Genomic DNA, 16,675 nt, shown 5'->3' on the forward strand with positions numbered 1-16,675 from the left:
AAAATAATACAGTTACCTAGAGCCCTGCTTCCAGAGAACATTCCCCACTTTACCCTATCTTCTACACTATATATCTAAAGACTGATGTGCACCCACCATTAATATATAATTGGCTATTATGCAATCCACCATTCCAAATAGAAATTATATTTCACACTGCGCCCCCACCAACAATAAATAGCCATTTCCCCACCTAATAAATACAGTATATACATTAATTAGCCCTTGTACTCTTCCTCCAATTCTTTACCAGTCACTGCATCCTCAACGTCCCCCACTATGTGCCTCCCGCTCCCCCGATACATTATATTTACATGCCCCTTCTGCCCCAATTCATTGCCATGTCTTCTCTCTCTCCCACCCTCTATTCATTATCAACTGCTCTCCCCCCACATTCAATACATAATTTACTCCCACCACCCTGAAAATGTATCATTTGCTCTCCCCCAGGTCCTCATTTGCTATCCCCATCCCCCACCTCCAATTCAGTTGCTGTCCCCCGTCCCTCATTTAATCATTTGCAGTCCCCCTCACTTCATCATTTGCTGTCCACTCCCCCCTCCTCATCATTTGCAGTCCCCCTTCTCCCCACACTTCATCATTTGCAGTCCCCCATTCTCCCCGCCACTTCATCATATGCGGTCCCCTTTCGTTCATGTGCAGTCCCCTGTCCCCTCCCTCACATCATCATTTGCAGCCCCCTTCAACATTTGCAGCCCCCATGCCATCATCACTTGAAAATTGCAGCACCCCCTCCATCATTTGCAGCCCGCTTTTCATTTGCATCCCCCCTTTCATCATATGCAGCGTCCTTTATCATTTCCAGCACCCCCCATCATTTGTAATCCCCCTTTTTCTTTGGCAGCCTCCCTCCATCATTGGCAGCCCTCTTTATCATTTTCAGTATCCTCTCCATCATTTGCACTGCAGCACCCCCTCTATCAATTGCAGTGCCCCCCTCCATCATTGACAGCCCCCCTCTATCATTTCCAGCACCCTCATCATTTGCAGCCCCCCTCCTTCATTGGCAGCCCTGCTTTCATCATTTACAGCCCCCCTTCATCATTGATAGCCCCGCTTTCATAATTTGCAGCACCCCCTCCATCATTGGCAGCCCTGCTTTCATAATTTGGAGCACCCCTTCCATCATTGCAGCACCCCTCCATTATTTGCAGCCCCCTCCATTATTGGCAAACCTGGTTTCATAATTTGCAGCAACCCTCTTTCATCATTTGCAGCCCCCCTCACCCATTTAATTCATGTTATAAAGAAAAAAAAATGTTTTCAGACTTACCTCACAAGCGATCCCCAGCAGGCGCAGCTCCTTTTCTTGTCATGGTAGACGCTGTACCTGGAATGAGTCCATACATTGTATCATTTTCAGTAGTGAATCAGCTAGAATGTATGGGCTGCTGAGAGGACCTGAAAGGAGCCCATACAGTCTAGCACATTCACTACTGAGACAGCTAGAATGTATGGGCTGTAGTCAGTACCTGGAGGGAGTCCGTACATTTTAGCTACAGCCATGTCACCTGACCAGAAGTCAAGGGAGGGAGGAGGGAGTTGGAGCTGCGAAGCCATCAAGGTAAGACAGCCATGCACAGCTCATAGAAAGCTCCCGGGCTTTGACGCCGACGTGTGCGCCCAGGGCAGCGGCCCGGGGGGCATTTGCCTCCCTGCCACCCAACCCGCCCCTGACGGTAGTCTCGCGTTTGAAGCAGTAGTGGATGGTGAGGTATGGAGCCTCAAAGTCAAAAGTCAAACACTATTACCCTTTTACTCATCACTGTGTACAGTGGGAAAAATAAACATTTGATACACTGCCGATTTTGAACGTTTTCCCAATGACAAAAAATGGAGACGTCTGTAATTTTTATCATAGGTACACTTAAACTGTGAAAGACAGACTCTAACAAAAATCCAGAAAATCACGTTGTATAATTTTTACATAATTAATTTGCATTTTATATTGCATGAAATAAGTATTTGATACAAAAGAAAAACAGAACTTTATATTTGGCACATACACCTTTATTTGCAATTACAGGGATCAGACATTTCCTGTAATTCTTCACCAAGTTTGCACACACTGCAGCAGGGATTTTGGTCCACTCCTCCATAGAGCTCTTCTCCAGATCCTTCAGATTTTGTGGCTATCGCTGGACAACATTGAGTTTTATCTCCATCAAAAGATTTTCTATTGGGTTCAGGTCTGGAGACTTGCTGGGCCACTCCAGGACCTTGAACTGCTTCTTATGGAGCCATTCTTTAGTTACCTTGTCTGTGTGTTTCAGGTCACTGTCATGCTGGAAGATCAAGCCACGAACTATATTCAATGATCTTACTGAGGGAAGGCGGTTGTGGGCCAGAATCTTGTGATACATGAATCCATCCATCCTCCCTTCAATACAGGGCAATCATCCTGTCCCCCTTTGCAGAAAAGCACCATAAAAGTATGATTCCCCCCCAAACTTCATGGTTGGGACAGTGTCCTTTGGGTTGTACTCATTCTTTTTCTTCCTCCCAACATGGCAAGTGGAGTTGATAGTTGATAGTTCTATTTTGGTCTCATCTGACAATATGACCTTTTTCCATGCCTTCACTGGATCATACAGATAGTCAGGCAAACTTCAAATGGGCCTGGACATGTGCTGTCATGAGCAGGGGGACCTTGTGTGCCCTGCAGGAATTTAATCCATGACGGCGTAGTGTATTACTAATGGTATTGTTTGAGACTGTAGTCAGAGCTGTCTTCAGATAATTGATCAGGTCCTCCCGTGTAGTTCTGGGCTGATTCCTGACCTTTCTCAGAATCATCCTTACCTCATGAGGCAAGATGTTACATGGAGTCCCAGACCAAGGAAGATTGACAGTCATCTTATGTTTCTTCCATTTTCTAATTCTTGAGCCAACAGTTGTTGCCTTCATGCCAAGCTGCTTGCCTATTGTCCTCTAGCCCATCCCAGGATACGGAAATAACTTTAGAATATACCAGGGATGGGGACCTCCTAGCAACATACAGTTGCACACACCAACACCACTAATACTAACTATAGGGGTTGCTCAAGCACCACCTTATTGGGGAGCGTGCTTGTTATAGAAGATGCCTCCCAGACATATAGAAGATGTTCATATTAACTAAATGACTCCTAGCTGTCAGCTGGAGGCATTTTAGCATGTGCACACACTGTCCCTTTAAAAGCAGGGGAGCATGCGTACTAGGCGCACTGCCGGGAATTGCGGGGTGCAGGGACGGTTTTAGGGACGGTCTATCGGCCTAACCGACCGCTGCGCTCTGCAAATGACTTTCGACTAACCTCTGCCCTAATCCGTACCTCCCACTCCCGACTCCAAGACTTCTCCCGTGCTGCGCCAATCCTCTGGAATGCTCTACCCCAAGATATTAGGATCATCCACAATTTGCATAGTTTTAGGCGCTCGCTCAAAACGCATTTGTTCAGAGCGGCCTATCACATTCAGTAATCAAAGTCATGTTATGTTTGTGTGTGTGTAGCCCATTCACTATCTCCATCTAACCCCCACCCCCTGAAGATGGCTGGACCGTCATTGTAAATACATCATTGTAAATACAAACCTATGCTTTGTATCTCCCCCACCTCATTGTAGATTGTAAGCTCCACAAGCAGGGTCGTCTTATTTCGCTTTAATTATTGTATTGTTAACGTTGTTACTTATGACTGTTGTGTTTGAAACTGTTCAACTGTAAAGCGCTGCGGAATATGTTGGCGCTATATAAATAAAGATTATTATTATTATTATTATTATTAGACAAAGTGGGACCCTAAGCAAAAGCTTAAAATGGGGCCCCAAATGCTAACATATTGCACATCACACAGAAGCATTTTGGTTGTATTTACGTGTGCTGATTTCAGGCTACTAAAGGAGTGACATCGACGATATTGAAGTCATTCGACACTTGTTTCCACTTTCCACCGGCTGAGGAATAAAGATGGGACAGAACAATTACTAATAGATCAATTTGTCCCCTTACAGTATCATGTTATCAGCAGCATATCTGTAGTTTTCACTGGGTGATGTGCTGCTGAGAACAATGATTTTTGTTCTGGCATATACAATCCAATCACTCGATGAATATGCAGCATTTTGCTTGTTTAGTATAATGTAGCCCCCCATAGTCCTCCATACAGTATAATGTGCATCACAGTCCTCCATATTGTATAATGCACACCCCATAGTCCTCCATATAATATAATGTGCCCCATAGTTCTCCATATAGTATAAAACACTCCTTATAGTCTTCCATATAGTATAATACACTCCCTATAGTCCATAATGTAGTATAATACACATTCACTATAGTCCTCCTTATAGTAAAATACACTCATCAGTCCTCCATATAGTATTACATATTCCCCATGGCCCTCCATATAGTATAATACACTCCTCACAGTCATCAATATAGTATTATATACTCCCCATAGTCCTCCATATAGTATAATACACTCCTCAGTCCTCCACATAGTATAATACAGTCCTCATAGTCCTCTATATATTAAAATACCCTCAGTCCTCCATATAGTAAAATACACTACTCAGTCTTCCATATAGTATAATACATTCCTCATAGTCCTCCATATTTTAAAACACACTCCTCAGTCCTTCATATAGCATAATTCACTCCTCATAGTGCTCCATAAAGTATAATGCACCCCCATAGTCCTCCATGTAGTACGTGCAAATGTGAGATCAATATCAAACAGCACTCAGGTAGCTCTCATTTTGCTGTGTCCTGATCACATACCTTATTGACCGACCAAGTGACGGTAAAAATGCAATCAGTAACTGGTGCTCAGCATGAAACAAACATCTATGTAATCAGCGTCAAAAAAGAAAAAGTGTGGCACTCACCAGATTGCTGTGTAAAGAAAGTCCTTTATTTTGCCATATTCAATGTGGACAGTGGTTTAACGGGCAGTTGTACAAAGGCATGCGGCGAACAGAGATGGACCAATGTAGTACAATTCATTTCCCATAGTATACAGAGAATAATACAGCCACCCCACAGAATATAATGTAGCCCCCTCAGAGTATAATGCAGCCCTGCCATACAACATAATGTAGCCCCCTCATAGAGTATAATGCAGCCCCCCATAAAATATAATGTAGCCCCTTCATAAGGTATAATGCAGACCCCACATAGAATATAATGCAGCCCCCTTATATAATATAATGTAACTTCTCCATAGAATATAATGTAGCCCCCTCATAGAGTATAATGCAACTCCCCCACAGAATATAATGCAGCTCCCCTCATATAGTATAATGCATCCCCCCATAGAATACAATGTAGCCCCCTCATAGCATATAATGCAGCACCCCATAGAATACAGTATAGCCCCCTCATATAGTATAATGTAGCCCCCTCATACATAGGGTATCATGCAACTCCATCATAGAATATAATACAGCCCCCCATAGAATATAATGTAGCCCCTATAGAATATAATACAGCCCACCTCTCAAGAAAATATAATGTAGCCCCCTTATAGAGTATGATGCAACCCCCTAAGAATGTAATACAGCCCCCCCCCCAGAGAATATAATTCAACCCCACAGTCCAGTACTCACTCACTGATATATTTAAAAATAACAACAAACACACAATCCTCACCTCTCCTCCTCATTTCCTGCGCTACTCCCGGCTTAGCTCAGCTCTGGATTCAGCGGCTGCACTGCCCGGTACACAGTGGATGCTTGATGAAGTGACATTATCATGCACCCACAATGTCAGAAGCAGAGGGAAATGATGGGAGAGGGAGCGTCATCTGACTCTCTTCTTCATCATTGCTTTCAACTGTATTGCATAATGACACCTGTATAGTTGAATGCGGTGCGTGGGGGGTGGAAATCGGCGCTGGAGCTGAGCGGACCACCCTGACTCACGGGCCCCATAGCAGCTTCATGGTGTGCCACTGTTAGCGGCACGACACTGGCTGGGGGCCCCTGGATGAGCGGGGACCCTAGGCAGCTACCATCTGCCTACCGCTAATGCTGGCCGTGGCAGCGTGTACATAGACCAGGAAGCAGGAGCATGCCAAAGACCATGCCAGGGCAGTGAGTAAGCTGGCGTCCCCATATGGTGGGAGGAGGGTAACCACATCACAGGAAAACTTAAATACTTCCTTTGTCCGGCATAAAATGAAACATGACGTAACAAATCCATAAACAGTGCTGGTTAGCCTGCCTGACTTAGAGTCCAGCTTCTTAGGGTACCGTTACACCTAGCGATGCACCAGCGATCCCGAACAGCGATATGACGTGGTCAGGATCGCTGGTGCATCGCTAGGTGGTCGCTAGTGAGCTGCCACACAGGCAGATCTCACCAGCGACATCGCAGGGGTCGGGGATCGCTACTTACCTGTCAGACGCGGCGATCCTGCGTCCTCCCGCCCGGCTCCACGCGTCGCTTGTCGTCACAGCAGGAAGCACTGCAGGAAGTGGCCGACGAGGAATGGTCCAGGACCTTCTCGCGCGATCAGCGATAACCATCGGGGAAGCCGGTCGGAGGTAAGTATCACATGCAGCGATATCGCTAGCAATATCGCTGCAACGTCACAAAATCGGTGACTTTACAGCGATATTACTAGCGATATCGCAGTGTGTAACGGGGGCTTTAGTCCTTTAGCAAAGTCACTCAACCCAGGAGATCTGTACACACAGACATGTGTGAGACAAACAGGTCTCATTTTATGAAATGAACCACACCATGGGGTGATGATATGGTGAGTAGTGATGAGCGCCCGTCCTCGCATAATGTCTTATCTGAACACGCATGGGTGTTATCCGAGCATCTGGGCATGCTCATATATTATGTTCGAGACTCTGCGGCTGACAACCTCAATTCATGTGGGGATTGTCTGTTAGTTATGCAATCCCCACACGGGGTGAGGTGGTCTAACAGCCACAAACTATGCAGCTGCAGAGCCTCAAACATAATATACGAACACACCCAGATGCTCGAATAATATCCGAGCGTGCTTGATTAAGATGGTATCCTAGCACGTTCGCTCATCACTGTTGGTGAGCAGCCATCTCTCCCACTCTTCAGCTGCTCATAATTAACCTGTCATGGCTGATTAACCCCTATTAGTCCAATAGCATTGCTCCACGTTTTTCTCCCATCCACTAGGTGTCCTGCAGCCACCTTACTTATCTACCACCTCTGCCTAAAGCTGTGGGCTTGTCACCTTCTACCACAAGACTTGGGATTCTCGGGAGGGGATTGGCCTTATCAAGTAACTCCCGACTCTATGTCCCATATGGAAATGGAAATTCTGCAGGGCTAATAACCAGCTGGTAACACATGCATTTTTCCCCTTTTTTGCCCTCATCCTCCTGAGTGGGGCATGGTCTGACACGAATTTAAATTTTTGCCCTAAGCGATTGTATCGCAATGTGTCCACCGACAACTTCATGACCAAGCATTCCTTTTCTACAATGGAATAATTTTTATCACATGCCGACAGTTTTCTACTTAGACAGACAACAGGATGCTCCTCTCTGTGTATCTCCTGAGAAAGGACCGCTCTAATCTTACTTCTGAGGTGTCTTTTTCAAGTACAAATTCCCTCTTAAAGTCGGGGGCAACCAGGGCCGGCTGCTTACACAGAGCTACTTTCAGTTCTTGAAAGGCTGTGTCCGCATCAGAAGTCCAAGCCATGACTGATTTTGTCTTCTTAAGGAGGTTGGTCAGGGGTGCAGCTACCATGGCAAAGTTTGGAATGAACCTCCAGTAGTATCGCATCAGGACTTTTGCCTACTGGTCTGGTGGGAGTTTCTTGCTATCGGTGACCCATTCAAAAATGGTTAAAAATGCCACTATGTCATCACCCGGGGTCAGTTTCGTCAAGGCTCTCCTCACCACCTTCGGTACTGAGAAATCAGCTGACCTTAGAGTCAGAGCTGCCGCAATACCATGAACCACCTCTGTAATTTCATCTGCTGATCTTGTCGGTGATGCTGCTGTTGCTAGTGCTACTGCCGAGGCTCTTGCATAAGCAGTTTAAAGGACTCCCGTTGTGCCAGCTGTTGCTGCTGTAGCTGTTGGGTTTGCACCAGGTGTTTGACCAGTTCCTTCTTGCTATCTGACGCTGCTCCCTGGCTTGTAGATGCCTTCACCCATGACATTCAGTACATGTGTTCCCTGGGAATGCTTCCCATACTTCTAATACCAAATGTAGCAATGCTACCCACTTCAGAGCAATCAGAGGTATCACAGGAACCATTTCAATTTAATGTCCATCTGATTTATTTCAGTCTTCATACACCACATCACAGGAAATTTTAAATACAGCCTCTGTCAACTACATAATGAAACAAAAAGTAAAAAGTCCATACAATACTGCTGGTCAGACCACATGGCTTCCAGTCCAGCTTCTAAGTCCTTTAGCAAAGGAACTCAATCCAGGAGATCTGCACTCCTCCATACACTCAAACATGTTTTAGGCAAACAGGTCTCAATTTACAAAGTGAATCATACTCAGGGGTGGAGATATGGGGAGCAACCATCTCTCCCACTCTTCAGCTGCTCATAATTGACCTGTCATGGCCGATTAACCCTTTTTAGTCCTATAGCATTACTCCAGGTTTATCTGCCATCCACTAGGTGTCCTAAAGCCATCTTACAATGTACATATATAAAAATATATATAATCATCTCCTTTAGAGGAGCACTACATGCATTAGGCTACAATTTGGCAGTGACTCTAAAAACAGTGTTAGAACATCGATCCACATTTAAGAAATAGAAGAAAACATTTAGAGATAATAGCCAAGCTCAAACATACCTTGTGTATACATGTGTGTCATTGTTATTTCCAAATTTCTCTACGCCATCTCCAAAATTCCAAAAATAACTAACATTTGTTCCAGAATTTATTCTGCAGGTAAAACTCACACTGGAGTTAATCAGGACCGAAGAACTAGCAACAAGACGATTCGGAATTACTTTTCTCTGGACAAATATAGTATGCGTATCCGATGTAAAGGAGCCAAGTAGATTTGACGCACTGACTGTAACATCATATCTGTTTAAAAAAAAACAAAACACTATTACATATTATATATTATTAGGTCCATAAATATTTGGACAGTGACCAATTCCTCAAAATTTGGGCTATGCATGCTAATATCTTTGATAAAAAATGAAACAACTGAGATGCAATTAAGTGTAAGACTTTCAGGTATAATTAAAGTGGTTGAACAAAAATATCCTGTGAAATTGCAACAATTTTTCTACAAAGCCCCCTCATTTCTGGGGCTCAAAAGAAAGTGAACAAATAAATAAAATGTAAATTTTTAATACTTTGCAGAGAATCATTTGCAGGCAATGACTGCCTGAAATCTGGAAGCCACGGACATCACCAAACACTAGGATTCCTCCTGTTTAAGGCCGGGGTCACACTAGAGAGAAATACAGACGAGTGAGAGGCGTAAAAACCACGCATTGCACACGGACCAATGATTCTCTATGGATCGGCTCCCATCAGCCGTATATTTCTCGCTCATATTTTACGGTCCATACCAATCGCAGCATGCTGCGATTGTCAGCGTACTACGCCCGTAGTACGCCAATGCAAGTCTATGGGTGCGCAAAAAAAACGCATTACACACGGACCAGATGTGTGACTTGCGAGAAATACGCACCCGGTGTCCTTTAGAAAAGCCGGCAATTCAGTGCGCGATACAGTAAAATCACACTGACAAGTTTAATAAAGAAACGAAATAGAATACACACACACATATACATATATATATATATATATATATACACAGTTGTGGCTAAAAGTATTGACACCCCTGCAATTCTGTCAGATAATACTCAGTTACTTCCTGAAAATGATTGCAAACACAAATTCTTTGGTATTATCTTCATTTAATTTGTCTTAAATGAAAGAAACACAAAAGAGAATGAAGCAAAAAGCAAAACATTGATCATTTCACACAAGACTCCAAAAATGGGCCAGACAAAAGTATTGGCACCCTCAGCCTAATACTTGGTTGCACAACCTTTAGCCAAAATAACTGCGACCAACCGCTTCCGGTAACCATCAATGAGTTTCTTACAATGCTCTGCTGGAATTTTACACCATTCTTCTTTGGCAAACTGCTCCAGGTCCCTGATATTAGAAGGGTGCCTTCTCCAAACTGCCATTTTTAGATCTCTCCACAGGTGTTATATGGGATTCAGGTCTGGTCTCATTGCTGGCCACCTTTGAAGTCTCCAGTGCTTTCTCTCAAACCATTTTCTAGTGCTTTTTGAAGTGTGTTTTGGGTCATTGTCCTGCTGGAAGACCCATGATCTCTGAGGGAGACCCAGCTTTCTCACACTGGGCCCTACATCATGCTGCAAAATTTGTTGGTAGTCTTCAGACTTCATAATGCCATGCACACGGTCAAGCAGTCCAGTGCCAGAGGCAGCAAAGAAACCCCAAAACATCAGGGAACCTCCACCATGTTTGACTGTAGGGACATGTTTTTTTCTTTGAATGCCTCTTTTTTTCTCCTGTAAACTCTATGCTGATGCCTTTGCCCAAAAAGCTCTACTTTTGTCTCATCTGACCAGAGAACATTCTTCCAAAACGTTTTAGGCTTTTTCTGGTAAGTTTTGGCAAACTCCAGCCTGGCTTTTTTATGTCTCAGGGTAAGAAGTGGGGTCTTCCTGGGTCTCCTACCATACAGTCCCTTTTCATTCAGACGCCGACGGATAGTACGGGTTGACACTGTTGTACCCTCGGACTGCAGGACAGCTTGAACTTGTTTGGATGTTAGTCGAGGTTCTTTATCCAACATCCACACAATCTTGCATTGAAATCTCTTGTCAATTTTTCTTTTCCGTCCACATCTAGGGAGGTTAGCCACAGTGCCATGGGCTTTAAACTTCCTGATGACGCTGCGCACGGTAGACACAGGAACATTCAGGTCTTTGGAGATGGACTTGTAGCCTTGAGATTGCTCATGCTTCCTCACAATTTGGTTTCTCAAGTCCTCAGACAGTTCTTTGGTCTTTTTTCTTTTCTCCATGATCAATGTGGTACACACAAGGACACAGGACAGAGGTTGTGTCAACTTTAATTCATGTCAACTGGCTGCAAGTATGATTTAATTATTGCCAACACCTGTTAGGTGCTACAGGTAAGTTACAGGTGCTGATAATTACACACATTAGAGAAGCATCACATGATTTTTTGAACAGTGCCAATACTTTTGTCCACCCTCTTTTTATGTTTGTGTGGAATTATATCCAATTTGGCTTTAGGACAATTCTTTTTGTGTTTTTTTCATTTAAGACAAATTAAATGAAGATAATAACAAAGAATTTGTGTTTGCAATAATTTTTAGGAAGAAACTGAGTATTATCTGACAAAATTGCAGGGGTGTCAATACTTTTGGCCACACTGTATATATATATATATATATATAAACACATGTCATTGAGACATATATATATATATATATATATATATATATATATATATAGAGTATGGACCAAAAGTTTGGACACACCTTCTCATTCAAAGAGTTTTCTTTATTTTCATGACTATGAAAATTGTAGATTCACTCTGAAGACATCAAAACTATGAATTAGCACATGTGGAATTATATAATTAACAAAAAAGTGTGAAACAATTGAAAATACTGTATGTCTTATATTCTAGGTTCTTCAAAGTAGCCACCTTTTGCATTGATTACAGCTCTGCACACTCTTGGCATTCTCTTGATGAGCTTCAAGAGGTAGTCACTGGAAATGGTTTTCACTTCACAGGTGTGCCCTGTCAGGTTTAATAAGTGGGATTTCTTGCCTTATAAATGGGGTTGGGACCATCAATTGTGTTGTGCAGAAGTCTGATGGATACACTGAATATTTACCAGATGTCCAGAGGCCACCACAAAGTACCCCCTGACGCGCGTTTCGAATTTCTTCCTCAGAAGGGGTACTTTGTGGCTGCCTCTGGACATCTGGTAAATATTTGCACCTCTACTTTACTTTTTGTATAGCACTTAGCATTGTTTTATTTGTTCCATTCGCGTGGATTTTCCAAGCATGTTTGACCATGGTGTGCAAAAAAAAAGGGACTTATAGGCTGTGTACTATATTCATGAATAACAACTGGTGCAATCTTTATTTTGCAAATCTGCATAGATATTGAACCTTGGCCAGGTGTCCTCTTGGATTGGTTTTGTGCCCTTAGCTAAGATTTGTAACTTTTAGACCTTATATGTCTGTATTTGCATTATTATATATTTATTGGCAAAAAACTCTTTTGGATTTTGATATCTATTAGCGCATATAGGGCAAAAAAACTTTTCCTCTCCGCACAAAGTTTTGCATTTATTTTTCTCTCTATGTCATCATCCCTTTTTTAACTTGTGTAATGACATTGTTCAATGAAAATCTATTTTTAAAGTACAAATCCTCTTGGAGGGCCTGTTTTCTTATATAGGTTGTTTATTGTCAGTGTAGTATTACTAGTATCCAACCCCCTCGGTCAGGTAGACCTCTACTAATAGGTTGATATAGGGACATCTTCAGTTTACACTCTGTCATCATGAAGTTTGTTCCCCCTTGTGGGCAAAAACGAACTAATGATTTTTGTCTATCATCTCTGTCTCATAGTCTACTACTGATGTTCCCTGGTTATCAATATTTTTCTTATTGCATATGAATATGTTAGGGAAGCTTCTGTCTGTTACTGGATATTTCCATTCTCTATGCTAAAAATCCAGTCCTGAAATGGTTAATGAAATGTCTCTCTCTTTCCCTCCCATAGGCCACATTTGAATCAAATGACCTTACTCATCCTCTATGTGAAGCTAAAGTTTAGAAAATACTAACTTGTGTTTTTAAGATAAATGACCATCACAATACACCCCAAACATGCAATAATGGGTGATACTGATGCCATCTGTGGGCTTGAAAAGAGTCTGTGTTATTCTATATCTCTGTGAGCACTGCAGGTCTGTCCCTTTTCATCAGTTCCTGTTTGCGTCCAACGGATACGTTCCACAGCTCACTCGACGCCTAGAAGTGACAATATCCGTGACAAAATCTCTCCCATATTTCTGGCACCCGGACATTTCATCTAATACGTTTATTGGCACTAAGATACTTAGAATACTTCAACAAGGGCGCTATTTTTTTTATATACAGTGGGTGCGGAAGGTACCCAGACCACTTTAAGTTTTTCACTCTTTGTTTCATTGCAGCAATTTGGTAAATTAAAAAAGATTCATTTTTTTAATTAATGTACACTCTGCACCCCACCTTGACCGAAAAAAACTAAAAATGTAGACATTTTTGCAAATTGATATGGCATAGGACCTGATGAAGCGTGAAACGACCGTCGTCCACAGAAGGTATCCGCTCCTCTCCCGCTGTACCCATTTCTCTTTTTTTTTCTCTTTTTTAGACTACACATCTTTTTGGTGTGCACCCGTATTCCTACAGTTGTCTGGTGTTCAGCTAACATGCAGGTAGCTTTCAATCACAGCTGTGATAATCACAGAAGTAAGTGCCGGCAGTAAACCACTTCATAAACGGATTGTCTTTCCTTTTTGACTTTGCATTTCATATGAACTTCATGCCTGTTTATTTCTGCGTGGACCCCGAGGAGATACCAACTGCACACATTGTCTTGGGATGCAGCATAAATGGGGCAAATACATGTTTTTATTGCGTCCACTGAACATTAGCTTTGGTATGTTTTTTGTTACATTGTCTGTTAGTGTTAATTTTTGTTGTCAATTGTGTTGGTTTAGGTCATTAACCAGAATGTTTATTTTAAGTGACCTAATAAAAATTATATTTTAATATTCCTACAATTTACTATTTACTATTTAGTTGATTGGTGGCTAGTCTGGCAACACTATTCTGACAACTAGCAGGGTGGGCAGTGGACACTTAGCCTTTACTTTTCATCATATGCGTGCACAAGTCCTCCCATAAAGACCTACATGGAGAAACGCGTCAAAGGCATGCAGGGCTATATAGCGCAAATCCAGCTTAGGGAAAGCTGTGGACTGCCCTTGTAACGGCAGGAGCTATGGGGCTTCTAGGGCCAGTGTATTGATCCACAGGGTACAACAGGGTCAATGTTCCTGCTTTTACCCATTTGCAGACCTGATGAGGATGGTGTCTTTGGATATACTTGCATGAGGTATCTTCTACTTCACCCTAGGGATGACACATAATGGTTAAGAGATTTCCTTTTTAACATTTGACACTTTTATAATGATATTTGCGCTATGCTAAATGCTCTGTTTGTGACCACTGTCATTTAGAGGCAGAGTAGCAGAGTTTCAATCCACAGAACGATCTTCGCTATTAATGCCTTGTCCACCACTGTGGCTATTTATTCATGTTACAATACCTATGTGAAACGAAGGTGTGTATCCCCTTTTTAGTGACTTGTCCATCACTGTGGCTGTCTGTTCATTAATATTACCTATGTGTAACAGAGATGTTTTCCTTTTATAATACTACCCCCTATGTGATTTTATACTTTACAAGCTAAATTTTACTTTTCTCACTTTGGTACTATATTCTTGAATATGTGAGCTTTGGGAATTCGGATGTTGATCAGGGCTGCTGAACCTTTGTTTCTTTCTGTCTCGTCTTCTGCTATATTTGCTGTTGACTTTTGAATGACACCATTTATTTTACCACATAGCGTACTCAGAAAAACTTCTAAGTTTTGTGAAATTGTGAAAAAAAACACAATTCTGACATTGTTTATTGGGAATTGTTTTTACGTTGTACATTTTGTGGTAAAAATCACCATGCAATAGGATTTTCCTCATCAGTAAAATTATGATGATACCAAACATATTCAGTTTTTTATTATTTTAGAGTTGTGTCGCCATTTTCCAAGACCCATAACAGTTTTATTTTTCATCCGATGGAGCTGTATGATAGCTGATTTTTTGCGGTTGAGACTGTTTTTAGTACCATTTTAAGATAGATATGACTTGTTCATCGCTTGTTACAGCATTTTTTGTGGAATTGTGGTGATCAAAAAAACATAATTTTGGCGTACTTTAATTTTTTCCTGAATTTTTCTTTTGGATTTGTTCCCTAATGACAGTCACGGGGGGTCATCAGATGAGCCCCGACTGTCATGGCAACTCAACACGGAAGCGCTATCACATCACGGGGGGGCATGGGCGGAAGTAAGAACTTGCGTGCTCGTTGGTGCATGCAAAATGCTCCGATCCACCCGTGATTGTTAGCGGCAGGTCCTGGCTGTAATACTCAGCCATCACCTGCTGAGTATTACAGCCATCACCTGCTGACTATATATACGCGTATGTCATGAAAGGGTTAACACAAATACCTTTCCACTACGTGTAAGACAGTTTTAAGTTATTAAAAAATGGCATCTAAAATCTCTCTCATTTACAAGGGCTCATAAAATAGAGGGGTATATTGCAGCTTGGAGGGGTATAGTTTGTCCTAGGCTATTTTACACTCCTGGGTATATTTTGGCCTAGGACAGTTTATCCCCCAGGGTATACGCTGACCTGGGCCAAACTACACTCAGGTTTAAACTGGACAGGGGTTAATTTGACCTGTTACACACATGTGGTCAAAATGGATGGTACCCCTCGTTTAGTGACAGAAAAACCCACAATGGTCACAGAAATAACTTGAATCTGACAAAAGTAATAATAAATAAAAAATCTATGAAAATGAACAAATGAAAGTCAGACATTGCTTTTCAACCATACTTCCACAGAATTAAATAAAAATAAAACTCATGAAATAGGCCTGGACAGAAATGATAGTACTCCTGAAAATAATGTGACAAAAGGGACAGGTTACATCAAGGTGTGTCCACTAATTAGCATCACAGGTGTCTACAATCTTGGAATCAGTGAGTGGGCCTGTATAGAGGGCTACAGATACTTTCTGTGCTGTTTGGTCACATGGTGTGTATCATATTCAACATGGACCAGAGGAAGCGAAGGAAAGAGATGTCTCAGGAGATTAAAAAGAAAATTATAGACAAACATGTTAAAGGTAAAAGTTATAAGACCATCTCCAAGCAGCTTGATGTTCCTGTGACTACAGTTGCACATATTATTCAGAAATTTAAACTCCAGGGGACTGTAGCCAACCTCCCTTTACGCAGGAGGAAAATTGATGACAAATCAAAGAGATGGATAAAACAAATGGTAACAAAAGAGCCAGAAAAACTTCTAAACAGATTAAAGGTGAACTTCAAGCTCAAGGAACAACAGTGTCAGATCGCACCATCCATCGTTGTATGAGCCAAAGTGAACTTCATGGGAGATGACCAAGGAGGACACCATTGTTGAAAAAAAACCCATAAAAAGCCAGACTGGTATTTGCCAAAATACATGTTGACAAGCCACAAAGCTTCTTGGAGAATGTCCTATGGACAGATGAGACAAAAATGGAACTGTTATGCCCATTTTCTGCTCAGTAACAGAAGGTATATGTAGTTTGAAACTTGTTACAACCCGTAAGAGGTGATATGTTATCCTTTTATGATGTTTAAATATGTTTAGCACAATCTGGCAGCATTCTTACAGATGCATGTATCTTCCCCTTTAAGTTCAGTGTGCTTGTGGCACAGGTTTTCAAAGTTACCTGGACTCTAAGCAGACAAGA

The 16,675-nt window shown here is 42.1% G+C and overlaps 1 protein-coding gene across 1 annotated transcript in view; it reads right to left on the reverse strand.

Moving 5' to 3' along the window:
* The window catches only part of PKD1L1 (polycystin 1 like 1, transient receptor potential channel interacting), a 901,078-nt gene that overhangs the window by 638,982 nt on the left and 245,421 nt on the right, over positions 1-16,675 (reverse strand). The window contains exon 18 of the mRNA XM_073549827.1: positions 8,829-9,068. Coding sequence (XP_073405928.1) covers positions 8,829-9,068 — 240 coding nt within the window. The remainder of the gene's footprint in view (positions 1-8,828; positions 9,069-16,675) is intronic.

The sequence above is a fragment of the Dendrobates tinctorius genome, unplaced genomic scaffold (genome assembly GCF_039654945.1).
Source record: "Dendrobates tinctorius isolate UK_male_01 unplaced genomic scaffold, ASM3965494v1 ptg000162l, whole genome shotgun sequence".
Taxonomy (NCBI): Eukaryota; Metazoa; Chordata; class Amphibia; order Anura; family Dendrobatidae; genus Dendrobates; species Dendrobates tinctorius.